Source organism: Camelus dromedarius, chromosome 22 (genome assembly GCF_036321535.1).
Source record: "Camelus dromedarius isolate mCamDro1 chromosome 22, mCamDro1.pat, whole genome shotgun sequence".
In the NCBI taxonomy this organism is placed as follows: domain Eukaryota; kingdom Metazoa; phylum Chordata; class Mammalia; order Artiodactyla; family Camelidae; genus Camelus; species Camelus dromedarius.
In genome coordinates, this window is record NC_087457.1 from 13,216,621 (window position 1) to 13,243,544 (window position 26,924).

Genomic DNA, 26,924 nt, shown 5'->3' on the forward strand with positions numbered 1-26,924 from the left:
ACAATAAATGCCTTACTGCAGTATTGGTCCTGCTTCTCTGGTCAAATCCTGATTGATATAGAGATCCTAGTCAATCCACAATGGAGGTGTAGTGTAAATGAAAAATAAGCTTTCGTTGTGGTAAGCCCCTGAGCTTTCAGGGTTAATTTGTTACCACAGCATAATCTAGCCTCTACTGACTATTGCAACAGTATTAAGAAGCTCTTAATTCATCATATCTATTTCCTAGTAGACTATAAGCTTCTTGAGACAAGAGCCGGGGTCTCTTCCATCTTTTTAGTGCCCAGAGAAAACCATAGTACCTGGTCTGCAGTGGGCGCTCTGTAACATTTACTAAGTGAGTCAAACCCAGTGCACTGAGTGGCATCTCCGCTCCTGGAAGGAAGCAACAGGACCAATGTAGCATCAATTGCTTGGTGTCCAGCAAGGTCCCAACACAGGCAGGCACTCTGGCCAAGACATTCTGATGGGGCAGTTCCCCTTGCTGTACCCACCTGCAGTCTAAACCCTCCTGGATATGGAGTCTGAAGTTCCTGGCTCAGTGCGAAGAGTTTAATAGTCAGAATCGCGTTAGAATCCCGGTTCCTCACAGCTCTTTAACTGTGAGATCTTGAGCAATTTCCTTAACCTCTCCAACTACCAGTTGTCTCATGAGAGTGAACTGGAGGTCTGTGGTAAATTTTAAATGCCCAGCACATGTGATTGTATTTAATGGTGCCAGGGCACACAGGCACAATGAGGCTGTGGAGATTGCTCTGGGGTAGGCTTGGCCTACTATTTCTGTATATTGGTTTAGTGCTGCCCGTATTTGAAGTTGTCAAGAGTAAGAAGGAAGAGCACAGTCATGCTGTTTCCTTTATGGACTGTGTACCAACCCGTATATAACACACACACACACATGCATTCACACGTGTGAATGTTCACATCCCCAGGAGAACAATCAGGATGGGGGAACGTGCAGTGACTTTTTCTAAATGACTATTTCCATCCTAAAATCTGGTTCTGATTTAAACACCAGGAGGATGATTTTATTTAATGTTCCAAAGAGCTAAGGAGATTCCCACTGCCCAGGGCAAAGGTCCCCTGGCTGTGGTTTGATTTTTATCTGCCTTTCATTTCTTCCCTTGCCAGTCTTATATTTCCGAAAGCAACTGGCTGGAGGCTATGAAAAATAGGATGATTCTTGTAGACCTTGGTTTAACCTCACAGGAGCCTTGGCATTATTTAAAATAATAGTGTTTGACCCACTTAAGCACCCAAGCAGCTTCCGAAATCCCTGTGTCATCCAATACTCAGCATTTCATCAAATTAAAAATTTTTTTTTACTATTTCATTTTGTTGGGGCCAGTTCCCTGGATGGAAAGTCAACCTTACAATGTTCTTCTTGGGTACTCTCCACCCGCCTTCCATCACCCAGGGGAAGTCGTGAGGTTTCTTTTTCTGGCTCTTCCACATTGACTGTCCTGATGGGAACTTGGAATTGCATGTAATTGGGAACCACCAACTCTGACCACCGTAATGCTTCACCCTTTAAACATTTTATAAACTCACAGAAGATTCCAGCGAGAAACGACAAACATGGAGAAAAGAGAGCGCTTGCTCCCTATTGGTGGGAATGTAAGTTGGTGCAGCCTCTGTGGAAAGTCGTACGGCAGCTCCTCAAAACACTAAAAATAGAACTACTGTGTGACTCAGCAGTTCCACTCCTGGGTATCCATCCGAAGCAAATGAAAACACTAATTCAAAAAGATAACACGCACCCCAATGCTCCTAGCAGCGTTATTTACAGTAGTCAAGACATGGAAACAACCTAAGTGTCTATCAACAGATGAATGGATAAAGAAGATGTGGTATCTATATATAATGGAATACTACTCAGCCATAAAAAGACAATGAAATTCTGCCACTTGCAACAATGTGGATGGACCTAGAGGGTACCATGCTTGGTGAAATAAGTCAGACAGAGAAAGACAAATATTGTATGTTACCATATCTGTGAAATCTAAACAATAAAAGGAATGTATATAATGAAACAGAAACAAAGTCATAAAGTGGACAAACTAGTGGTTACCAGTGGGAAGAGGGAAAGTAGGCGGTGGTAGGGAGAAGACAAGGGTATGGGATTAAAAGATACAAACTACTAGGTATAAAATAAATAAGCAACAAGGATATGTTTTACAGCACAGGGAATATAGCCAATATTTTATAATAACTTTAAATGGAGTATAATCTGTAAGAAAATTGAATCACTATGTTGTACAACTGAAACTAATATAATATTTCAATCAATTATACTTCAATTAAAAAAATAAATAAGATAAAATGCTTCCTGTAAAAAACAGAGCTTAAAGATTACAAGGTCCAACAACTTCCACTTCAGAAATGGGGCGGGGGGAGACTCAGAGAGATTAAGTGACTTATTCAAGGTCACACAGCAATTTAGTTTCAGAACCAGAGGAAAATCCAGGTTTTCTGACTCCTGTTTCCATGCTCTTTCTACTCCTCGTACAAAGACTAGACTTTCTGGACTTTTCAGGACAGTCCTCAAACTCACCAAAGTCCACTCAGATCCTTGGTCTCCATTTTGAACAATATGGTCACTTGATTTTCACTCCAGCCAGCGGGTTCAGTTTCTTTTCTCTTCAAGAAAGTTTTCCCAGGTCATCTGTCACCCAGATCCACTGACAGCTTTTCCTGCCTTGGGAAGTGTTAATAAAGCTGGTGACATGCCACCCCCTGCCCCCCGGGAAAGAAGGCTTCATCTGGGAAGAGGCACAAACCATTTCCATGTCTGGGATTCTCCTTGGAAGGTGCAAGCTGATTAGGAAAGCCTGTTGCTCAGTCTGCCTTAGAGGGAGACCACTGGCTTGGGGCTCAGGCTCAGCCCTCTCACCACCATGGAATGAAGGCCTCATCCTCTTCCAACCTTCAAAAGAGGATGGGCAGGCCCACGGGGCACTGTGGGGCCTCCCAACAGATCGGAGCTCCCATGGGAAGTTCCCCAACGTCCAGCCTCAGTGATCTTCCTCAGAGAAGATCTTCAGAGATCTTCTTCCAGCTCGACCCTCGGATCTGCACAATTAGCCTCTCATTACATCCTGCCCTGCTCACCACTGTCGTTCCTGGACCATTGGATCAGCCTAAGTGCTATAAAATGCGGTCTCATTCCCTGTCTTCCCCAGCTAAATTGGGCAGGGAAGTGGTCTGACTGTTCTGCTGTGTCTCCTGGCATCACTCAGCGCTGCACTGGACAATTCTGTGAATTCTGTTTGCTTTCGTGATTGGCCGCCTGGAAGTATAATTCCCCCAATGCTGGGTCTCTGTTTTCAAGCTGCCATTTCTCTGTTTTGGTCATTAGATACATCATTTGTCAAAATGTTAACTGTACTAGCAGAGTGGAGTTGGTCTTCCTCTTCAGGTCCCCCAACCCACCACCTCTTTTTAAAAGTTGAAATCAACCACTGGGACCCCATCAATTTATTACATACCCTCTGACCTGATTCCCACCCCTGGCTGGACGGTGGGGTGGCTTGGGTTCTGTTTCAGCTTGGCTGAGCCCATCAGCCCCCTTCCCCACCTCCCCCTCTGCTGGGTGCCTTTCCTGTTCTTGGCCCCAGTGGCTGGCAGCTGGTTTGGGGGGACCGGAGGAGAGAATGCGGCATGCTGAGTGTGACAATAGGGCGGGCTTTGTCCGGGGTTGGGGGGGGCACAGTGCGCCTCCGCTGACCTTGGAACTGAGCGTCTGGGGACGACCGAGGGGGAGGCTGTTTCCTTCCCTCTCCGGGGCTGCAGGTTTTTAATGTCTTCTTTGTTGGTTTGGGCCCCCGGAGACCGAACTGAAGGGAGAGATTTGGGGCTGCTCCCTCCCTCCCGGACAAAATGGTGCACGCTTTTCCTGTTTAAACAGGGCACAGTTGTGAAGTGCCCTGACTTCGCACACACCGAGGCCCGGCAACGGCTGCAATAAATCAATAGGAAAATAGAAGCTGCCAGTTAGACTAAACAGTGCATTTGCAAAGACGGCTAGCCCTCATTAATCACTCTGACAGTCCTAAAAACACATTTCCCCTTTAATGACTGTATTTGGATAATCAGTGCTTTTTCCTCCTCAGTCAGAGTTTGAGTAACAGACAGCTGGTGTTATTACAGCCATTGGGGAGGGAGTGCTGGGATTAGGGTCGAGGGAGAGCCACCGCTGGAGGTCTCCGCAAAGGGGCTTGGCTGCAGGGCTGTTGTTATGCAATCATGAGGGTTTGTGCTGTTATTGACGGCTCCCGGGCAGCCATGTGCAAGTTCCCCCCACAACCTGGACTCCCACCTGCATTATATGAACACAAAACCCTCACGTGGGGTTTTCTGTGCATTGGCAGGTTTCACCTGGGTGGGGAGGCCAGCATTTCTCTGGCAGCGAGGTAAGGAGCTGGGTCGATGTGATTTGGCTTTGTTTCCGCGAGGTGACTTTGGCTTTCGGGAGAAAGTTTGCAACCCAGCACATCCCTCTTTATAAATGATGTAACACATTAATGCGCAGCGCATTATGAAAATGGTAATTCAAACCCATAGTGCTCCAAATTAAACCATACATTATCGGATGCGCCCTGCCATCTATTTTGCAAAAAGACAGGATGAATGAAATCAAATCAAATAGAAAACTGGAGTGCAGCTTCCTCTACAGAATGATGAATAAAGTACGGAGCCATGGTATTATTGGAAGATGGATTCTGCGGAAACCGAGATGTACTTCAGGAAGGAGTGAGCCCAGATATTGAGAGGCATCCCAGGATGCTGGGTAGGCCAAGGCAATTGTGGCCCCATAAAAATGGTGGCAGGCCCCACACCTCCCACCTGGGCTATGGATTCTCAAGATTGGGTTTAGGGGGATGACTGGGAAGTTAAAACGTTACCCTGAAATTCTGTGTCAGATCTAGATCTGAGGGTGAGACCTTCCCCTCCTTCTCCTCCTTTCCTCCCACTGTTGCCCACAAGGCCACAAAAATAACCAGGCAAGAGGTGTGAAAATATGAACTAGAGCCAGGAACGCCCAGGGTCTCAAGTTCCAGAGCTGGGGCTGCCACCCTTCCTGGTGTCTTGGGAACAACAAGCCCCATTTCTGGCACCAGGGAGAGATTAGGAGAAAGGGGGCTCGGAGGGTGAGGAAGGAAAGGAGATGGAGCAATTGAAGGTAGAGGTGATTCTCCAAGAAGAGTTGCTGGATGAATTAATTATGCAAATAAGCAGCTGATGGGGAGCACTGATCTCTTTGAAAATCACCACGGAGTTTAAGGAGAAGATGGTTCCTGAAAGTAACAAAACTCCCCACTAGCTAATGAAAAGGGCCACCTGTCTTAGGATCGTCTCCCATTTATGGTGGGGAGAGCTGACATCTGAGGGTGAGAACTGGGCCATTCCAGGCTACAATGCCTGCTCTGGGTGTCACAGTGGTAGCTGGGGACAGCTTTTTCCAATCAGGCCAATGGCATCCTTCTCCATATGCAAAGGCCGATAATGCATTTTCTGGGGGCAATTCAATCATGGGAGGTTTCTCACACCTCACTGGTAAGCCAAGCACCTAGAGAGAAGTTTCTTTTGCTCTATGGAGAGTTTGCTGTTGGAGATAGTCTCTTCCTCTCTCCTGTCCTTACAGGGGAGCCCTGTGGTCCTTAGGTCAGGAGGTCTGAAGAGCACAGTTTAAGAAAAAGAAAAGTTTAAGACGTCCCCCTGCAGAGGGAGCAATTTCTGGCAGGTTTAGCAGGCATTAGAAAAACACAAATAAACAAACCAACCAAAAAAGGTATCTGAAGGAAAGAGGGGGATTTGCGAGGAAGGGAGGATGGGAAAGGAAATAACCAAGAGCAAGCAAAACAGCAGAGAAAAAGACAAAATAAAGCAAGTCACTACACTTCAGGTCTTTTAAAGCTTTGGGCCAATTTGAACTGACAAGTGGGATAAGGATGATTCCCCAGGAAGGGCCTGAGCTGCTCTCACTGGGACCTTTCCAGCCCATTCAGCCTCTCCCTGACTCCCCGCCCCACCCCATGCACAATGATGCCAGCAGCCCAAGTCCCCTCTCCTGGGACACACATACAGTCTTACTCCAAAACTGCCATTTTCTGCAGAAAACAGGTTCTCCTGACTAGGGAAGGGATTTTGCCCAGAAACAAGGATATACGGGCAAACTCCCAGCCCAAACCAAGACCCTCAAAAAACATATTATGCTGAGGTTTTATCAAAATCCGCGATGCCGCAGGATGAGGCTGAGACGCACTCTGTGACTCTCTAGAGGAGTTTGGGGCCTACTTCGGGCTGAAATAGCTTGGGCAGAGAGAGCACCCCTCCAGCCCTCTTCCACCCTTGACCTCTGGTCTACTGACGTTTCAGAAGCACAGTGTTTGTGGAGCAGGAACTGCCCCAAACTCGCATTCTTCACAGAGAAAGCGAAGCAAACCAACACGAACAGCAACAGCAGCTCCCAGAGCTGGTCGGCCAGGAGGGGGCGAGGAAGGTCACCTTGCCGTGCGCCCAACAGGTGCCGTGCACCTTGGCCCGCAGCGCCGTGAGCGGCGGGCGCCCGGCATCCGGCAGCAGGAACCTGAGCGAGGCCGGCCTCGGAGGTGGGCAGAGGGGCGCCTCCAGCCCAGGGGTTGGGGTGGGACGCGAGTTAGCATCGGGATGGTTGCCCAGGCCCCGGGCACCCAGCGTCTTCTCCTCCGGGCCCCAGAGACTTCCCGCGCAGTGGGGAGGTGCCCTCTAGCACCATCTCGCCAAATGGCAACCCCACCCTCGCCTGCCCGTTTCCAGAAGTCGGTGTCAATCGTGAGAGCTCAAGAAAACAGGGACTGAGGGTGGCTTCCAGGTTCCAAGCAATGGCTGCGCCTTCTCGGCAAAACCCAAAGCCGGTGCGGATAAGTCTCTGGGGGTGCAGATGACCGGGGTCAACAATCCAGTGCTGGCCTTGGGGGAGCCCCCAAGCCTTGCGAAGCACCTTTCTCAGCAGGTGCCTGCACCCTTTGGTTTCAAGGTGTGTAGAAGGCACTGTCAGGGCAAGGAAATCCTCCGTATTTGGAGTACGAAGCGTGGAAGGTGTCGGGGGCTGGCGTCAGTCTCTCGCCTTCCTGCCACCAGGTGGCGCCCGAGGCACATCGTCCTTCCTCGCCCGCAGGGCTCCGGGACGGTGCTGCCAAGAATTTTCTGAGCCCTGGGTCCTGGTTCTCTTCTCAGCCCCTTGCACCTCGAATCTAGGCCCAGAGGAAAACCCACATTTACACTCTCCCTCCACCCTGTCCCCAGGAAATGTCAAGGCCTTTGAAGTGAGGCTGGGAGCTAAATAACCAAGTTGAGGGGAAAAAAAGGGCAGTTTTATGTTATTTGTAATGCGTTGGCAGAAGTTTTGTTTTCATCTCTCCCCTTTCTTAAACTCGTCCTTGAATGGCAATCTGAGGAGACCATCAGGTATTTTAAACAAGAGTAAAAGAAGGGCGTCTGCTTATGTGTCTGGAAGGACGGTGGCTGAGCAAGAGAGAAACACACCACGGTGTGAATATAGCCAAGTATTCCATTTATTAACAAAATAAGTCTTACCAAGGGAGAGCTCTATTCATCCCAAACAGGCCCCGCGGCCCCCGCTCGGCTGCATAAGACCAGGAGGGAGGGAGGGTGTGAGGAGAAGACCCAGGGGCTGGAGTCTTCAATCCTAGTAACTGAGGGAGCCCACGGCCAACTTTGGGGGTTCTGTTGGGTCAGGCCTGGGAGGGGGCGACGGGGACTGCTGCGATCCGTGTGCTCCCTGACTCTCCCACCTTCCCCCAAAAGCGCTAACATGGGTGTGTTGCCAGCTGATATTACCACTGGTCTGCTTTGGAAGGATCTAGCAAGAATCACACACCTAGCCCCTACCGCCAAGACAGGGACCACTGCCCCAATGACCGAGCGAAAAACAATGGCTATAAAAGCACTTCGCAAACTATACGAGCAAAGTTTCATGCCAGCAGAGCCTTCTAGGACTTTTACTTGAGTAAGATGAGCCCTGCAGGTCCCCCACCAGCAGGCAGTGTGACCACCGGGGTGTCTGGGGCCTGGAAGAAGAGTAGCTCTGTTGGAGGCCTCTCGGGCCATTGGCTCCTGCTCAGAGCAAGACAGGGGAACAAGACTCTAATTTTGAGGGCCAGGGTGAAGACCAAGGACCCTGGGCGGAGAGGGTGGCAAGGGAGGAGTCACAGAGCAGAGTTCCAGGTTAATAAAAGCACAAGACCTCCAGCTCCCAAGGCCACTCCCTGCACCCCCAAATGAGTTACAAAAAAAAAAAAAATCCTCCTCTCTGTTACTTGTACAAAGGAAAAAAAAAAAAAAACAACAGAACCTCAAATGGACGGAAACAAGAAGGAATGAAGGGGAAAGAGGGGGTAAAAGAGATGGAAGAAATGTAGTTTGAACAGTTAAGAAGCATGCAAGAAAATCTCCAGGAAGGGCAAACAAAACAAACAGAACCCGAACTCTCCCTCCTTCCCCTAAAAACCAAACCAATCAAAAAAGAAAAAAAAAAAAAAAAGCCAAAGGAAAAAAATTTAAAACTTACATCTAAGAAAAAGAGTCAAGAAAGGAAGAGGGGGTGGGACATGTAGTTACTTGCGTGATTAATATTATTATTTGGGGGAAGGGGGGACGGACTTTTTGCATACCATTGACTCGTGTGGGCCGTTAATGCACTTATATTCCCAGCTTGTAAGCTAACATTATAGTAAATAAATACACAGTCCGGTGGGGAGGGTCTGGGCGGGGATCCGTCAGGGCTAAGCGGTAGTGGAGGCAGCAGCGGAGGCGGGTGGGGGTGCGGGGAGGAGAGGAGGTCGGGGTGGGAGGCAGGGCTGTAGTTACTGGTATCCGAGCGCGGAGGCTGAGGCCAGTCTCTGTCCGTACAGCGCGTATGGTGAGTAGTAGGGTCCGGCTGTGGGGAGGGACGGCACGGCCAGGCCCCCGGCCGTGGATAAGTGGCTCTTGCCATAGGGGTGGTACCGGCTTAGCCCCAAAGTGTGTGGACTCCGCAATGACAGCGACCCGGGGCTGCCCGGGGCGGTGGGCGGGGGGAGGTGCAGATGGCAGGAGGCGGCGGCAGCGGCGGCCGCGGCGGCGCTGCCCAGGCCCGAGGCCCCCGGGTAGGCGGCCAGAAGTTTCTCCGCGCCGGGCAGGGCCGTGTGAGTCCGTAAGTGGCTGAGCAGCTCCTCCGAGGTGGCGAAGCGCTTGTCGCACGGCCCGCTGGCCGCCACCCAGTTGCAGCTGTGCGGCAGCGGTTCGTTCTGCAGCATGAAGCCGTAAGTGTAGAGCGGGTGGCCGGGGAGTGCGGCCTGCGCGGCGCTGGACGAGAGCGCGGCGGGCTGCAGCGGGTGCCCGGGGTACACCAGCGGGTAGCCCCCCGCCTTCAGGCTGGGCCCGGCCGGGTCGTGCGCGCTGCAAGTGGAGCAGCTGGAGCCTCCGAGGTGCGAGGCGCTGTGGTAGCCTCCCAGGCAGTAGGGGTCGCGGCATAATCCCTGCAGGAAGGAGGGCGGGGAGGCCCCGGTGAGCGGGCTGGAGCTGGGAGGCTTGCCCGGTGGCAGGCCCAGGCCCCCCGACAGCTGGCCTCCCACGAGGCCGGACTTGCTCGGATCCAGGCCAGGCACGAACTGAGACGGGTAGCCGGCGTAGGCGCCTACGATGGAGCCGTGGTAGCCGATGCTGGAGGGTGGCAGCGGGAACACCGAGTGGCCCGGTTTGTAGGGCGACACTGGCGCCACGTGGCCAGCCCCCACCAGAGCGGAGGGCGGCTCGGATTTGCGCCCGGAGGCCCCGGCCTCGGCGCCGCCGTGCGCGCCCGGCTCGCCACCGCTGCCGCGGCTCACGGCTGCAGGCTCAGGGCTGGGCTTGGGCTCCTGGTCTTTCTTGTCCAGCTCCCCGCCGCCGCCCCCGCCGCCGTTCTTGCAGTCAGAGTGGTGCGGGGAGCCGCCCCGGGAGCCACCGGGAGAGGACGAGGACGACGACGCGGAGACCGGCGCTCCATGCGGGGGAAACGGCGTGCAGGTGGCGCTGGGGACTCTGAAACCCGCCTTGTCTCCGGGGGACAAGGAGGAGGAGGTGGAGGACACGGAGGAAGAGCCGCTGTCTTTGCGGGAGTCGCCGCCACCGGAGCCTTTGGAGTAGGGCTTGAAGCTGGACTTGTCCTCGGCCGGGGAGTCCCCCAGCTGCTTGAGGGCAGCAGACGCGGAGGCGGCGCCCGAGGAGGAGCGGCCAGGGTCCTTCTCCGCTCCCAGCCCGTTGGCCGCCGCTACCGAATTGAGCTTGGACGAGGGCGGCGGGTCCGGCTTGCCGATCTGCGAGCAAGTCTGCGCCAGCAACGCCAAAGGACTCTTCTTGGCGTCCAGCTGTGGGAGACAGCGGCAAGGGGAGGGAGAAGGGGGTGAGACTAGAGACCCACCGATCAGGCAAGCGGGGCGCCTGGGGAACTGGGTGGGCTCAGGGAGCTCGCAAGTTGGCGCGACGGAGCGGGAAGGCCTTGGAGAGAGGTCTGTGAGCGCTGGGCGGGCGGGGCAGCTGGAGGATCTGCGCTCACACTAATCGTCGTCGGTGGGATCCCTTGCTCCACCGGGTCCTGTAATGCGCCACAGGCTTTGGGGAATGGGCATTGGAAGTAGTCTACCAAAGGCCACCGCCGGAGAAGGTGACTTCTCTAGTCGGGGCTGGGGGAAGGGCTGTGACTCAGCCCCCTTCCCTCTAATCTCCCCCTCCTCTCTGTCTAGGCAAAAACTTATTCCTTCAGTTTGGGGAACTTCGCTTGGGACGGGTTTCTGGCGGTGGCGCCGCGGGGTAGGAGCGGGGAGACGCGCGTTTGGAAGCCAGGGCTGCCGTTGGCGCTCTCTCCGTAGCCCCTCCCTCCCGGGGAGGGCACCCAGGGAAGTGGGAGGAAGAAAGACCTGGGATCGGGAGTGCCTGGGCGTAGTGCGCTCTAACCGGATGGGACAGAGGAGGAGTGGGACGGGGGCGACTGGGCTTCAAAGAGAACAAACCCTGGTGGAGGGGTGGGGGCAGGAAAGGCCCAGGAGAGATCATCTCTGGCCTGCAAACTGGGTGCCGAGGAAAAGTAAAGGACCCAGTGGAGAATCCAAGAGCAAACCCAATCCAGGAGAAAACACGTAGCTCGGCAAGGCGAGTGTGGAAGGGGAACCTTCCCCGGAGAAGCCTAGGGAGAACCGGGTGGGCTCGGATCCCTCTGTTCTCCGTCCCTCCTCACTCCATCCGCCAGTGTGGCCGGACCTGAGCGTCGCACGGAGCCCGGGGCGCAGGGAGCAGGGTCGTGGGCCCAGCAGTGGTGGACGGAATGGGGCCGGCGCTGGGCGGGCAGCGACCAGGAGACTGACCTCAATCGGGCTGACGGGAGTGGAGGACAGCGGCTGCAGGTACTCCGGGTGCAGGAGGTGGCCGGTGTGAGCGCTCAGCATCTTCAGGACCCTGATAGGAAGCCGGTTAGCCTGGCGCAGGGGGTCCGCCGGGGGCAAGAGGGACACCGCCGCCGGCACCGCTGGCCTCTTCCCGCCGCCGCCGCTGCCGCTGCCGCTGCTTTCGGGTGTCCTTGGGTTAGATCCAGCGGGCGAATCGCTCATTTGGAGGAGGCAGCGCCACTGGGGGGGGGGCGGGGAGGGGGGGTAGCTCCGGGGAGGCGAGCTCCCGGAGCGGGTGGGCTCGCTCCGCAGCACCGAGCGCGGTGCAGCAGTCGCCGCGCCTCCACCCCTCCTCCACCGACGCCGCCGCCGCCGCCGCCGCCGCCGCTAGCCCCGGCGAGCAACACAAAAACCTTTGCCTTCCGCGAGCCGCACGTCAAATAGCCGCGATCGGCAGCCACACTTCAAAGGGATCGCCGCGCTCGCCCAATCGCAGCTCTCGCCGGGACCCCGGGGCGGGGAGAGCGGCGGGCGGAGACCGGCGCTGCCGGTGGGAGGGGAGGGCCTTAAAGGGGCCTCGCCCGCGCGCCGCCACCGCCTCGGCCTTTACCGCTCGCCGTACTCCTCCCCTCCCCCCAGCTGGGCCGCCCCTGCCGGGGGTCCCAGGGAGGACAGGACTTCTCCGGGACCCTGGGCTCTGCGCCCTATCCTCCGCTGGCTTTCCTGTCTCTCTCTGCTCTCTCCCTTCGCACCTCCGGGGGGTGGTGCTGGCGGGGGCTGGCACCCGCCAGGCCGTGGGTGTCTGGGGTGGGGTGGGGTGGAGTGGATGGTTAGGAGCGCCGGGCTCCGGCTCCGGTACGGCGGAGGCCGAGCCTCTCCCGCAGGCCGCGTAGGGGTGGGCCGCGCCTCCAGAGCCCCCGCTCTGCTCGGGCCCTGCTCGGGCGCTGCTCGGACTCAGCTCCGGTCCAGCTCTCTTCCTCTAGTTGGCTTCTCCAGGGTGTGCTCATTCGGAAGCTCCCGAGCCTTGGACGCATCCATGGTTCTCGGTACGCGGCGTAAACCGCTCCAACTACTTTGAGCCAGTCCTGTCCGAAGCCTGCAAGTTTGAGGACTCCCTTCCGGGGTGAGATGGTCGCGATAAAGCGCGGTTCCGCAGGTTATGCGCACCGCCAGGGCGCGCCTGGCGCGCGGTGCCTGCGCACTGATTTATAGGTTCGATGTTTGGGTGTGTTTCAGGTTTCTTACAGTGTCCTGTTTAGAGGCATAAATTCTCTCACTGCGCCGCGACTAGCTGCTTTTGTCGGGGGTGGGGTGGACCCAGGAGGAGGAGGGGATCTCTCTGGAGGAGGGGGCATCTCTAAGTGCTGCACGTCGATACGAACTCCAGAGGTGCGTTCCCCCATCCTTTTCTTCTTGCGGGGAAAAATGCACTAGGTTTTCCCACGGAAATTTCGGAATAAAAACTTCTAATAAAAAATAACAGTATCTCCCTCCTCCAACCCACTCCCCCTACGTCTTCTGGATAAATCTTATATCGGCAGCTTCACACTCGGCAGAGATTTTACAGTCAGAGTCCTGACGTTGAGAACCGTAAAGTTCCTGGTCCGCCCATCAGAAGGTGAAGCTGGTCCTTTGTGCACCGGCCTCCGGGGAGAGACCACTTCTCCGTGCTCTCGGCGACCGGTGGAGGCGCGCTGGTGTCACTGACTCGCTTAGAGTTCCACTTTCCCAGCCTGAATCCGTCACTCCGATTGTCAGGCCTGTCACTGGGGGCATCTTTTTCCAGGACTACTGGTCCCTGACTGTCACTCTTTCATCAACGCCTTGAGATCCAATGAGAACCCAAGATGGGGATAGATGATTTCAAAGGGGTTCTTCCAACAGACAGTAACAACTATCAGAAATAACAAGTGGCAGTCACGAACCTTTAGCTCAATAAAGAAGGCAGCAGGCACCACTCCCAGGCCATATCAGTTACTCCCTGGATCCGTCTGTTTAGGGGTGCAGTATGTATAAACCTCTAAGAAATGACTCAGGCTTTCCCTACCTCAATTATCAGATTACAGCGAATGCCAAGGGATGCCCTGACTGGGTGATGTAGTCCATACTGCAGCAAGAGGGGTACAAGACAGGGGGGTGACCCCATTTATTTTACCATAGTGGTCCCTATCCCCCGCACCCTCAATCTGCTCACGCCAGCCTCTGGGTACTGTGACATCCCTGCCACTGCCAATACTAAGTTTGAAGTCCACTGCAGGGCTGCTTCAGCCGACAAGGCCACCTGGCCCTTGGGAGAACCTTCCAGAATGGAAGTGGGTGGGCCTTTGTGGGCACCTTGGAGGAGCAGGAGGAGCTGGGAAGAGAGGAGAGCTAGGAGACAGGAAAAGACGAAAGACCCCTTCTTGATTATTGTAACCAGCTCAGCTGTGAGCACCAGCCAAGAACTGCTAGGACCCAAGCAGATGTGTGTTAGGGATGATTAATGGAGAATCAGCTGGGAGCAAAGGGAGGGGAGAGAGACAAAGGCATTTCAGAATTTGGGAGGAATAGAGGGGCAGGAGGCAGCAGAAAGGGAGGAGAGAATGGAGGGTGATAAAATATTTAGTCTATTTGGAGAGGAAAAGGGAGGAAGAAGGTAAGGAATGAGTGAAAGAAGGGAGAAAGGAGGAGGTGAGGACAGCATGGCCCAGCTGGAGGCTGGGGAGTTTGCCCAGGGCATCATATACTGTCCTTAAAAAACCCACTCCCTTAGCTCACAGCTAATCCCTAGGAACAGGGGGTGCCGACAACACTTAGGTGGAAACTAGGCCTGTTTGCCCTGCTCCTGGAAAGTGCTAGCAAGGGAGTAGAGGCACCCTTCCCTTTGGGGTGCTGATGAGGGCATCAGGGCCCCTTTGGCCAGATCAATTTGATTGTCTTGGAAGGGAAAATAGAAAACCACACTTAGCCAGGCCAGAGGCCTAATTAAAAGATACTAGACGATTATTACAATCAGTACTTGACATTCACTTAGCTGAAACGCTAACCTCCACAGAGTTCTAAATGGGGCCCTAGTGGCCTAAAGCAAGGGCCGTATTCAAAGGAATGGCTTGTCACCTGGGAAGGAATAAGGCTTAGTATTGGGCTGGGCCGTGTTTATTGAAGGTGATGGGGTGTGGTTGAAAAAGCCATGTGAGACATGGCGGACTTTCAGCGCACAAGTCCTCCGCTTGCAGAAAAGTGGCAGACATGCGGCTCAGGGACAGCCCTCTCTCCAGGCCCCTCCCAGAGAGCCCTGGGAGTGCGGGGTGCCAGTCCACTAGGGCTGCTTGAGAATGCCCCCTGCCAAGGTGGTGGAGAATGACAACTGGGTGTGTCAGACTCGACAAGCTTCAGATATCATCGTTTATCATTCCCATTTACAGAGTGGGGAGGTTAGTCACTTACCCAAAGGCACATGACTGGAGTCAGGTCTCTGGGAGTTGGGCCTCTGAACCACATGGTTGCTGTGGCCCTGGCGAGGAAACCTCCCCAAGCTTCGGTTTCCTCCTGTAGAAAACCCAAGAGTGGTCACCTCAGGGTCGGGAGGCCGAGACCAGACGATGCAAGTCCCACGTCTGGGACCTGCCACAAAAACCCAGGTAAGTGATCGTCTGTGTCTGTGGGGGATTGCTCTGGAGAACAGCCATTGCACACCTGGATCTGGAGGCCCTGAGCACCCACCCCAGCTGGCCCGAAATTCCACCCAAAGGAGAGTACCCCTCACCCCTCCAGCCAACTATGGCCTTAAAAAAAAATCGCCTCTCAGAAGCCATCAAGAAAATCCTTTAGGAAATTCTGAATATGTATAGATTTTTTTTTCACGACGTTAATTTACATAAAACTCGCTGCCCAGGGAAAAAAACACCTGAGTCAGTTGGAGCGGAGAGGTGGTGGATTTGCTGTGTGGGGTTAATGCTGAGTTTCAGTCCTGGCCGAGGTGGAATTTGCCTGAATGATCGCCTCTCTCTGCATAACACTCAAACCCTAATGGCTACAACATGAAATAATATCTCACTGGGTAACTATTTACATTTTTTTTTTTTTAAACAAGCTGTAAGAACTCTGAAAAGTCTGCCTCATGAAGGACTTGGTTTTCCTCCCTGGCGCTTAATATCTTTCAGCGGCTGGTAATTACTGCCTTGGCCAGGAGCCCTGATTTAGCGCAGTGTGCTCAGGGCCCTGGGAGGCCCTGCCTCCGTCCGTCCTATCACAGCCCCGGGCCTGAGAAGGCCAGAGGGGCATGAGTCAGGCAAAGCCAGCCTTGCAGAGGAGCCCACTCCAGCAGCCCCTCTCCTGTGTTCTCAGAGCTCCGATTCTGCTCCATTATTACACCCATCCCAGGGCATCTGCCATTATTTATTTACTTCCATTCTCCCGCTGGACTGGGACTTCTTCCCTACTGTCCTCATCCTCTCTGTATTCTTATTGCCTTCCAGGGTGTTTAATGACATCCAGCCAACACCAAAAGCCAAACACTCATGTAAGCACTTTGCACGAATTATCCCGTTTGATCCTTGTGGAAGCCCAAGGAAGTAGGCCCTATTGTTACCCCATTTCACAGAGGAGGCAGCAGAGGCACAGAGGGGTTTAGTAACCTGCCCCAAGCCTCAGCTGGTAAGAGGTAGGGGTGTGAATCCAGGCAGTCTGAATGCCCTACGCGCCCCATGAAAGTTTGTTGGTGAATGAAAAAGAATTTTACATATGGAGGGCTGTTTATTTCTATCTCCTCTCACCGTATTAGCAAAAAGACTCATGGTGGATGACTTAGCATTTTGCACAATGTCAACCCTATGAGCCTGTTAAAGGATCTTTTCCCAAATCTGTGTTTATCATCTCACAAGATGCTGAGTTATTTTCGGCAGTTTTTTTTTTATCCCTTTTGCTAGATGAAGAATGGGACTCTGAGAGCTTCTGGAGGAGTCTAAAGTCAAGCAACCCCGCCAGCGAGGCAAGGAGAGGCCTCCCTATCTCCCTGGTTCTCCTATCCCAGCCCATTGCAGGGAGGATGGGGCCGTGATACCTTCTGATAAAAGAAGGAGGAATTAACTACTTTTCCTCCCCCTTTAATTTCCTTTGGAGGCTCGGTGGGAAGGGATGGACAAAGGAAATGTAGACTGAAGTTTATCTTCCAGCCCCATGTTTGATCCTGGTCCTTGAGCAGCGTGCTTTGAAGAAGTGGTTTCGTTTATCTCCTATCAGCCCCGGGGAGATAGGCGGGGCTGGTGGGAGAGGGGGCCGGAGGAGGTGTGCTTTTGAAGTTCTCCTCCCTCCATCTGCCCCGCCCCATACATCACCCTTAGCCCTGGGCCGTCACCCTCGACTACTTTGTTCCTTTGGGCCTTCAAGTTCCTTAGAGACTCCTCTTTTAAGTTGCAAATACTGCTGGGAGGGAACTTACTTTCGTAGTCTGCCAACACCTCAAATGCGATTGGCAGTGCACGTGCTACCTGGGGTAAATAATACCATTGATTGAGCCTTGCTGTGTGCCAGACTCGGAGTCTCTTACATGGAATAACTCATTTTCTTCTCACTGTACAAACAGATGAGGTGGGGACGATTACTATGCCTGTTCTATAGATGAGGAGCTGAGTCCCAGAGAGGTTCAGTCACTTGCCCAAGTGACACAGTCAGAAAGTGTAGAACCGAGATTCAGATGCACAGAGCTGTTTCTGGGCCAGGCTGTTGAGGGCAGGGCTGAGTACGAGGGAGGCTGGAGCCGGGGAGAGAGGAGCAGAAGAAATGGGAAGCAAGTAACTTCAGACTTCAACCGTCTTCTGGGGAACGCTGGTCTTTGCAACCAGGATTTTTTTTCCTCTCCAGGAAGGAGACTAAGGTAGAGAGGAAACTGAGGCAGAGAAGGAAGTGAGGCAAACATTCACTGGATGGATTGGGCTAGAGTGAAGGAATTCATCCAGTTACTGTTTATTGGCCGCTTGGCAGGTGCAGGCCCGAGGTCCCACGACAGTAAGGATGAGAGCGAGCCGGCCAGTCCCGGCCTCCCACCTCCCTGGCACGCACATTCCCTGCTCCTAAAAGGCAGGGCAGCTCTTTCCTTTGGGCTGCTGTGGGCTTCTTTTGCAGATTAAAAGAAAAAGCCAGGAGGCCCTAACTTAAATCCTGCTCAGTACCCTGTAGTTTAGTTGCCCACTTTTAAAAAAAATTTTTACTTATTATTTTTTAAATTGAGGCATAGTTGACTTACAATATTATATTAGTTTCAGGTGTACAACATAGTAATTCACAATTTTTATAGATTATACTCCATTGAAAGTTATAAGGGGGGAGGGTATAGCTCAGTGGTAGATCATGTGGTTAGCATGCATGAGGTCTTGGGTTCACGCCCCAAGAACGCCATTAAATAAATAAAAAATTGCTAAAAAATGGCTAAACATTAAAAACAGTTATTATAAAATATTGGCTATATTCCCTGTGCTCTACAATATATCCTTGTAGCTTACATATTTTTCACATGGGAGTTTGGACCAGTTGCCCACTGTTTTAAAGTGCATTTGCTCTAAGTTGGGTTCAGATTCCACCACATTTACTGAGCACTCTGGGTGCCAGGATGAATTTATCCTAAGTGTGTTCACATAGCATCTCTCATTGGGGTATAAGGTGAGTCCAAGAGCAAAGTGGAGGGGAGCAGGGACCAAGTCTACCCAAGCGTTCTGCCCCCATGCTCTGAGCACCCCCCAGCTGGAACCACTGGGCCCCCAGGAGAATCGTGGTGGCAAAGTGTATCTCAGTTGCACAGGGTGGATGTCCCACCTGCTTCTGACCCTTCCGTGGGCTTCAGCCATGAAGGTGGTGATGTTTCTCTGGTCCCGCCTCCTTCTGGCGGATAAACCTCTAAACTTGCCCTTTTCTAGGCTGGGCTCCCAACTAGCTGGGGGTGTGTAGCTCTAAATTCATTTCAACAAATATGATTAGAGCAAAGGGGAGAGCTGCTCAGGCAGTGGCCCAATTACCACTGGTTGGATTTGATAAAACCAAATTCCAAGATGTCAGAACAATTTCGAGGAGTGTTTATTTCTGTGGCCCTCTGCCAGCCTCTGCTGGGAGAAGGAAACCCGAGAGGTGGGGTCTCAACCAAACCGATGGCTGGAAGTATCCAAGTCTAGTGCTCTGTTCAGAGTGGGGATTTACAAAATCACTTCTCTTTAAAAGTAGATTTAAATTATGATTCATTTTTTGGAGAAAAGTGCACTTACCTATTTATGATGAAGAGCACTCCCCAAGGTGGATAAGCAGTCTTCACTTCCTTCTTATTTTTATTTTTCCATTTTTGAATAAGTATTCCCTGCAGAATTCAAAGGTACCAAAAGGCATGGACATATGATTTCTCAACAAGGGTTGAGAGGATAAGAATTTTCTGCTTTATCAACCATTTATCCAGGAAAAAAAAAAAGTGCAGCCGGGTATCCCAGTCCCCAGGCGTTGTGGGACCTGCAGCTTCTCAGTGCAAAAATGCACAGCCCGAGCCCTTCTCTTGTTCCTTCCTGTTCCTTCCAAGGCCTGGGCCTCCTGGAGCCACCGAGTCTCACTTTTTGTGCATGACCTTGACCCTGAGACACTGGGAGGAACCATCAGGACTGGGCGGTCGGGTGTTGATGGGCTGTGAAATCAGGATAAAGGAACATTCCAGGCTGTCCAAAGTACAATTCTAACGTCTTGAAGACCTTTCTCGGGCGCCCTGAGCCACCCCTCCCAAGGCCTCTCTTGATAACGTTCAACACGACCTTGTTCTGTCCGTTGGTCTTTGTTTCTCTCATTCATTTCCTTAAGTAAATAAATCATTGATCAAATGATTAAAAACAACAACGATAACAATAAAAACAACCCACACAATCCAAACCAGAAAAGCTACAGTAGTTAAAGAACCACCAAGAGACTGGGTCCTTCTCCATATGTTTATTCCTCTTCCACGTCAGGCCCTGGGTGAATTTTTCACCACTGCAGTCAAAATGCATAGTGACAATCTTATTTCTGACAGGAGACATGTTTTTGTTTTAAAACAACTGACAGAGCTGCAAGATGGGAAATGCCGAGGAAGTGCGATTTGGGGGTGGGGGTGGGGACGAGCAGAGGGGTAGGATGCTGGCAGAGGAGAACAGTATTTTCCTTATTAAAAGCTGGAATCCATCCTTTCTTCCTAGAGCAAGTAAAGAAAGGCATCCAGGAAGAAAGCTGGGGTGGGGACATTGCATGGCGACAGGACTCAGAGGTCTGGACCAGGGGGCTTGCGTTGCCCTTGAACTGCTTCTGATTGGGCTCCCTCAGAAGGGACCACGTGGGTGGAGGTGGAGAGGCAGTGAGAACAGAGGAGGAAGGTGGACTCGGCTCCCCAGCCCCGCCTCTCCCTGGGTGATGTCTCTGGTCAGCCTGACGGACGTCCTTGAGTCCCAACAGGTCCGCCTTTGACATGATGCTTCTCGGTCCAGGCAGAGAATTAAAGTCGGACACTCCGGGAATGGTAGAACAGTCAGACCTCATGCAGATGGCTCATTCCCGGTGGGTGCAGGGAAGAGGAATAAAATGTTCTCACCTATGTTTCAGGAGCAAACGCTTTCCTTTGGCCAACCACAGGAGGTGGTAACCTTCTACTTACAGCAGGTCCTCCCTACGAGTCTGGAGGGGAAGTGATAGGAGATGAGCCGTGACCAGGAGAGGAGAAACAGCAACAATCAGAACAATCCAGAAAGCAGGGGAAAGGAAGACCTTGGATGGGAAAGAAGCTATGGTCTTCACCGTAAGAGTGAATTCAAAAAAACCCTCTGGAGGTGGTGACAGGACTCTGGGCAGGTTGGAAAGGAATTAGATCACTCCTGGCTTTTCAGAAAGTGTTTTTTTCTTTTTTTTTTTTCAGTCTGGTTTGTGGTCTGGGGGTCCTGTGTGTGATGGAAAAGATGGACCAGAAGCAGCTAATTCCACTGAAGGATCTTTGACTAGTTTTCTCCTTGGTTTCTAGACATAATTATATTGCTAGGGGATCCACTGGGCCATTGGATTAATTCAGCCAGCTTGCCTTTTCCAAGATGGGCAGTAATACAGCCCTCAGTCACCAAGCCAACCAGCCCAGGTCTGCAGGGCCCTGCGCTCAGGGGCCTGCCCACACCCACTGGCAGGGCTGGGCTACCCTGGCCCTTCAGCTCTGACCTGAACAGGATGGATAATTAAAGCATTTGGTCAGCTTCTTCCTTAGGGACACAAATTCAGACCTTCTTAGAACACCCCCACCCCCACAACCACCCTGCCAGCCAAGCAGGATATTGGTTTTTTAAACCCCAATATATTTTGCCAAATAAGAGAGTGTTAATCCCCCTGCCCTCCCCCACTCCGAATGAATTGGATTACTTAAAGCATCTTTTCGGAGACGTCAGCAGTTTAATAGAGGCAATAAGTCAGGGCTGCCCTTGTGTTTTATTTTTCTGCCAGTATTTAGTTAATTAAAGAATGCAAATTAAAACACCTTAATTTATATAATATCAATACCAACGCCTTAAAACATTTGGCATAACTGCTCTGGCACGTCCTTTACATAAACTCTTCAGAGCAGTGCTAATAAAAATGAAAAAGGTTGTAAATCAAATTTAATTTATTCATCTTCTGTCTGGTATGAAAGCATATGCCAAAATCAAGTTATTTATGAGCGAGTCATAACAATAGGCATTTTTGTTGGTTGCAAATGACAAAAAAGATTTTTCCGAGGGATGTGTGTTTTAATTTTGAAATGTCTCTAGGTGCCTCTGTTTTCTGGGCTCTGATCTCTAAAATTTATATGTTTGTACCCAGAAAAAAATAGATTTGGATATTGGAAAAGTATAGAGCCTAAAAACATGGGGACATCTACCCAAAAAGTCACCTGCTACCATCTACACGTAGATAGACATGTACACCGTGTGAATCTTCAGGTGAGATAAAAGGTTGCTGATTTATATCCCATTTCTTAAAGATTCCATTAAAAGGATTATCTCACAGGAGTCTTGGATACAGAGGGCATCAGAAGGGATTTGGTGTGTGGCTTCTTTCTTGGGTGACTTAGAGCTGAGCTACATGTACATGAACGAATAGCAAAACAGCACATTTTCTTTGGTCCTGGAGGGAGAACAGTACCGAGGGACGGCACGCTCTGTGCCCCATGGCAAAGCTCCCTAATGCAATTGTCTTTTTTAAACTATCCCCCTCCTTTTTAAATGGAGATACTGGGGATTGAACCCAGGACCTCATGCATGCTAAGCATGCACTCTACCACTGAGCTGTCCCCTCCCCTAAACTCCCTTCTTCACCCAGCTTTCAGCCCCACTCTTTACTCAAACAGGTCTCAGAGCATGTGAGAAAGTTGAAATTCCAGAAAAAGCCTCTCCATCCCAAAAACCCCAAGCAAATTCACAGATATGATCCTCTCGCCAGCTCGTGGCTTCCTCACATGGGAGAGAAGAACCCAGTACAATACTCGGTCCTAGTTTATTCCTTATCTTTTACCATGAGCATCACAAGTCTGGTAGAAGAGGTAGAAATACTGGGATTCCTCACTTGGGGAAATGAAGCAGACGGGGTGAATGGCATCTTTCTGTGATCTTGACAGCCATGGGTCCTGAGCAGCCACTAGGGCTGGGGCGGGGGAGACTGCTACAAACCCCCAATAAAATATGTCCGGAAAGCTCCCATTCTGATGTTAAAAACAACAGGAGACCTTTTACACTTGTTCCATTGGGAGCTAATGGGATGCCCTCCCTTGCCTCAGACTCACTGCAATGGCGAGCTAGAAACTCACACTCTTTCAAAGAGATGCTTCTTTTGGAGGTGGGGGTGGGGTGGTACCAAGCAGAACCAGCGAAAGTCGTAGAAAAGTTAACTGTCCCCTCTCCCACCCCCATGCTCCCCGCCCCCAGTCACCTCTCCCAGCTCCAACCCACAGTGTCTCACCGGGTCATGAGAAAAGAGTCAGGTGTGGCAGACAGCCTAGCTTGAGGGGCAAGCTGAGCTCTGTGCGTCTTATGAGGACACCTGGCATCACCGTCCCTCGATGGGAGGACTGCAGGGAGGGCTGCGGGCAGTTTCTCCAGGCACTGGCGCCGAGCCTATGCGTCCTCGTGGGCATTTTCTCTCTCACTTTTACTGGCTACGTATCATCTTAAAAAGCTGACTTTTACCTTTATAGTTATTTGCATCCCTCCTGCTCCAGAAAAGATTTGAGGTCCCTTACAATTCGAAACCCAGGTCCAGTAAAACTTGAAGCCATTAGCAGAAAAGTAACCAGATCAGAGCCAAGGATAAAGGAGGAAGGGGGAGGAGGCAGCAGAATATTTACACCCGAGGGGGAAACACTGAGATTAAGGAAAGCAAATGCAATTGAGAACAAAACCCAGCTCCGAACTCCCTGGTAGCTTGGCAGGCAGCTGCCAGCTCTCATGTTAACTGTGGATTATAGCACCTCAAGGGCAGGTGGGGGCTCACGGCTCTGTCAGCCCACTCAGAATCTCTGTTTCCTCATCTGTAAAATGAGGATTAACTCGCCTATCACAGGGTTCTTGTGAGAATGAAATTCAACAATGGACAGTAGCTCACTTGCGTGGACTGTGCACAGTCTCTCTTTGTATTTTGCACAGACACGTGTCACCAATCCTAAGATACATTTTTCCTTGCATTTTAAACATCTCTGACACTGATTTTTTTTAAAAGCCTGCGTCACAGATTTTCAGCCTTTTTTTCTTTCTTTGTTGGACCTGAGATAATGGTGTAATGTAGGTTATTAGATGAAATATGTTATAAACTCATTCAATCCTCACAGTAACTTTACGAGGTAGATGCTTTTTTGGTCCCATTTTATGGATGAGCAAACAGAGGCAATAGAACGTTTAGATGACCTGTTCAAGGGCTCCTACTGGCGAGCAGGGGAGCTGGGAATGTGTTCCAGGCTGCCTGACTCTACTGTTTTCCACTAAAACTTTCAGCAATGATCATTTCAGCAACATTTTCACTGTTACGGGATGGAAATTAACTTACCTGGTCCCTCTTAATGGCTGTTTTTTCCAAATGGTCTGTTGTTACACTGAGTAATGCTGATGTCAATATTATTATTACACATGTATTTGCACAACTGTTTCTCACACACTTGTTTCTTGTCATTTGACTTTGTTTATGAAATATGTAAAAATAAATTATGTAGGTCAAATTTATCAGTTGTTTCCTTGATGACTTCTGGCCCTGATTTTTATACTTTAGAAAGGTCTCCACTCTCAAGTGGTAGAATAAAATGATCCATCCATGAAAAAAAAATTCACTGTTAATAGAACAGTGAGATCCAGCAATTCCACTCCTCAGCATATATCTAAAGAAAACCAAAACACTAATTTGAAAAGACACACGCACCCCAATGTTCATAGCAGCACTATTTACAATAGCCAAGACACAGAAGCAACCTAAGTTTTCATCAACAGATGGCTGGATAAAGAAGATGTGGTGTATATATACAATGGAATACTACTCAGTCATCAAAAAGAATGAAGTCTTGCCATCTGCAACAACATAGATGGACCTAGAGGGTATTATGCTTAGTGAAATAAGTCAGACAGAGAAAGATAAATACTGTATGTTATCACGTATGTATGAAATCTAAAAAATAAAAGAAATGAATGAATATAACAAAACAGAAACAGACTTACAGATGCAGAGAACAAACTAGTGGTTACCAGTGGGAAGAGGGTGGTGGGGAGGGGGAAGATAAGGGTGGGGATTAAGAGATTCAAACTCCTATGTATAAAATAAGTAAGCTACAAGGATATATTGTATAGCACAAAGAATATAGCCACTAGTTTAGAATAACTTTCAATGGAGTATACTCTATAAAAATACTGAATCACTATGTTGTTCACATAAAACTAATATAATATTGTAAATCAACTATACTTTAATAAAAAAAGTTTCACCATTGGACACTGGGGATATAAGATGAAAAGACAGGTACTTGCCCACAGACTCCAGTGAGGGGACCAAACATGTAGACAAATCATGATATCTCAGGACATTAAGTGCATCACTGGAAATACATCCAAGGCTTGGAAGTAAAGAAGGGAGAGATAATTAGTTTCTCAAAAGCCTCGCCTTTGGGCTTAGCTCTGTAGTAGAGGCTACCCCTCCTGCAGGTTAGGAGAGACACATGTTTTCTTGGCTCTGAAAGATCTGTTGGGTGGATCTTCAGATGCTAGGCGTGAGAACCTGTGTGGACACGTTCCAACAGCAGAGAACTCAAAGCACAGGCGTGTCGCGTATGTATGTGGACCCTGGATGAGCCTTGAGGGAAGCAGATCTTAAGGGACCATCATGCTCTCAGGCAAGGCTTGGAAGTGGCTTTGGGGCAGAGACACAGGGAGAGGTTTGGCATCAATGCTAGGGCCAGAGCCTCTGTCCCTGGACAACCAAACAGGAGGTTGGGGAGCTGGGGGAGGACCTGGAAAAGGGGAAAATAAAGGAGAGAAACAGGAACGAACCACCCATTTGGAGTAAGAAAATGCAGCTTCCGAAGGAACAGGACCATAGTCTCTGGGCTGCAGGGAGGTGCGTGGTGAAGGAAGCAGCCAGCTCGGATGGAGAGTGCTTGGGTGTGAGACCTATTTTGCTTCCTGGGAACACGATAGCTTTTGAATCTCAATTTTAGCCTGTGTCGAAAGGGCACAGCGACATTGTACTTACTGCCTCACACAGCACTTGAAAGATGAATTAGGATAATATATGTGAATGTACTTTCCAAACTCAATAATGCTATGCAAATGTGAGTTATCGCTGCTGTCCTGGCTGGGCCCTTTGCTCTCTCACTTCCTGGCTGTAGGATCTGGGACCAGCTACTACAGGGGAAAAAGAAAACTCAGGGAACGAGGCTTCCCACAGTCACTAAAGCAGCTTGACTTAGAACTTGAAGCTCCTCTTGGCTGTGGGTCAGGTGGCTTGTGTCTCACTGACCCCCAACCTAGTGCGGAAGCTTGGGGGCTGCAGGGGATCCCTGGAGAGTCCAGGGACTCTGCCCCCAGGGTGGGGATGGTGGCCGAGCCTTCAGTGTTCACTGCCTCGGGCCCTTTGACCCCAGCCCAGCAGCAGCGAGTGAGCTGACCCTGGGAGAGAGCTTGGGGCGTATCTTCAGGGAGCAGAGAAAGACCGGCAGCCTGCAGACCAGGACCTAACACAACAAAACAAACTGATAAAAGCAAAGCAAATCCACTCTGATGGTACTTCCCCAATAAAGACTATTTTCTAACATTTCAGACAGGATGAAATGTCTATTACCAAAGCCTCTTCTAGACCAAACAAGAATGGGATGGCCACAGAGGTCTGTGGCCCCATTCACTGCACGGTTGAAGGGTCCAGGCTGTCCCTGTCTGAGGCCTCACCGCATGCAGCCCGAGAGAAGAAGGGTGGCTGCCCAGGATGGGGAGGGGACTGGTGTCAACAGGACACTCCAGGGACAGCAGAAGCCGACTCCACCTTTTCTGGCCTTTTCCTGAGAAGTAGGAAGGAGGAAGTGGGAGGAGAGAGAGGAGGAGGAGGAGGAAGAGGCTGCGAGCTCGGGAGGGTAAAGCAAGAGAGGGGTTGAAACAGAGGGAGGAAGCGAAAACAAGGAGGAAGAGGGGCGGTGAGGAGAGCTGGACCAGCGAGAGAGGGAAAAGCCACGAAGCATTCGCAGGATCGGCGGCGTCAGCGCCGCGCCCCCGGGTCCCCTCCTGGACCGTCTCAGCATCTCCCACTCCCCTCCGTTCCTCATCCTTCGGGGGAGACGGGCCCTTCCGAGCAGGGCCTGCCTTCCTTGGCAGCAGACAAAAGGCCATTTCTGAGTTGCACAGAAAAACGTGTTACTTTGCCAGAGGGGCCGGGTCAAGGGCTGTCGGGCCCAATCCGGGGCGAGCGGAGCGTGGGCAGAGGGGGGCTGTCAGTCACCGGGAGTCCTCCGTGAAAGGGGCCCCTTGTCAACTTCCCCTGCCTTTGAAGTGACTGGGATGGAGGTGCTCAATTAAAAGCCCATCAGTCTGTAAGTAAATCAACGCCTATCAGGCTTGTCACATCAAACAAACGATTATTACCCCAGCCCGCCCACCCCATTAATCTGGCTGTTCCTTCTTGACGGCTCAGGGTCAGGGCACCGTAAATCCTGTACTGGATTCTAGCCACCTGGATCGGGATGAAAGCGCTGTCGCCCCGAGCGGCCGCGCTCAAGCGTTTCCCAGAGTCTCCCGGAAGACGGAGGATGGAGGAGGACCCAGGGACAGACAGAGGCATAGAGTCAGGGTGATGTGACGGCAGAGAGAGACCCAAAGAGACAGGGACAGAAAGAAACTGAAGGAGACAGAACAGAAGTGGAGAGAGAGCCTGAGAATATAGACCAAGGGTGGAAGTAATTGGAAGACACCCAAAGTGGTGGAGACAGGAGCCATAACTCACCCCGAATGTTAGGAATGAATAGATGCTTGCAGAAGACAAGGAGGTGTCTGAAGGAACTTCTCGGTCACTGGG

The 26,924-nt window shown here is 51.4% G+C and overlaps 1 protein-coding gene across 1 annotated transcript; it reads right to left on the reverse strand.

Annotated features, from left to right (window-relative positions):
• Window positions 1–7,538: 7,538 nt before the first annotated feature.
• Window positions 7,539–12,553, reverse strand: ZNF703 (zinc finger protein 703). Its single transcript, XM_031440119.2, has 2 exons — window positions 11,382–12,553; window positions 7,539–10,388 (listed from the first exon to the last, which is right to left on the reverse strand). The coding sequence occupies exons 1-2, from the start codon at window positions 11,622–11,624 to the stop codon at window positions 8,868–8,870; spliced, it is 1,764 nt and encodes a 587-aa protein (XP_031295979.2). The 5' UTR covers window positions 11,625–12,553; the 3' UTR covers window positions 7,539–8,867.
• Between the last annotated feature and the right edge of the window lie 14,371 nt (window positions 12,554–26,924).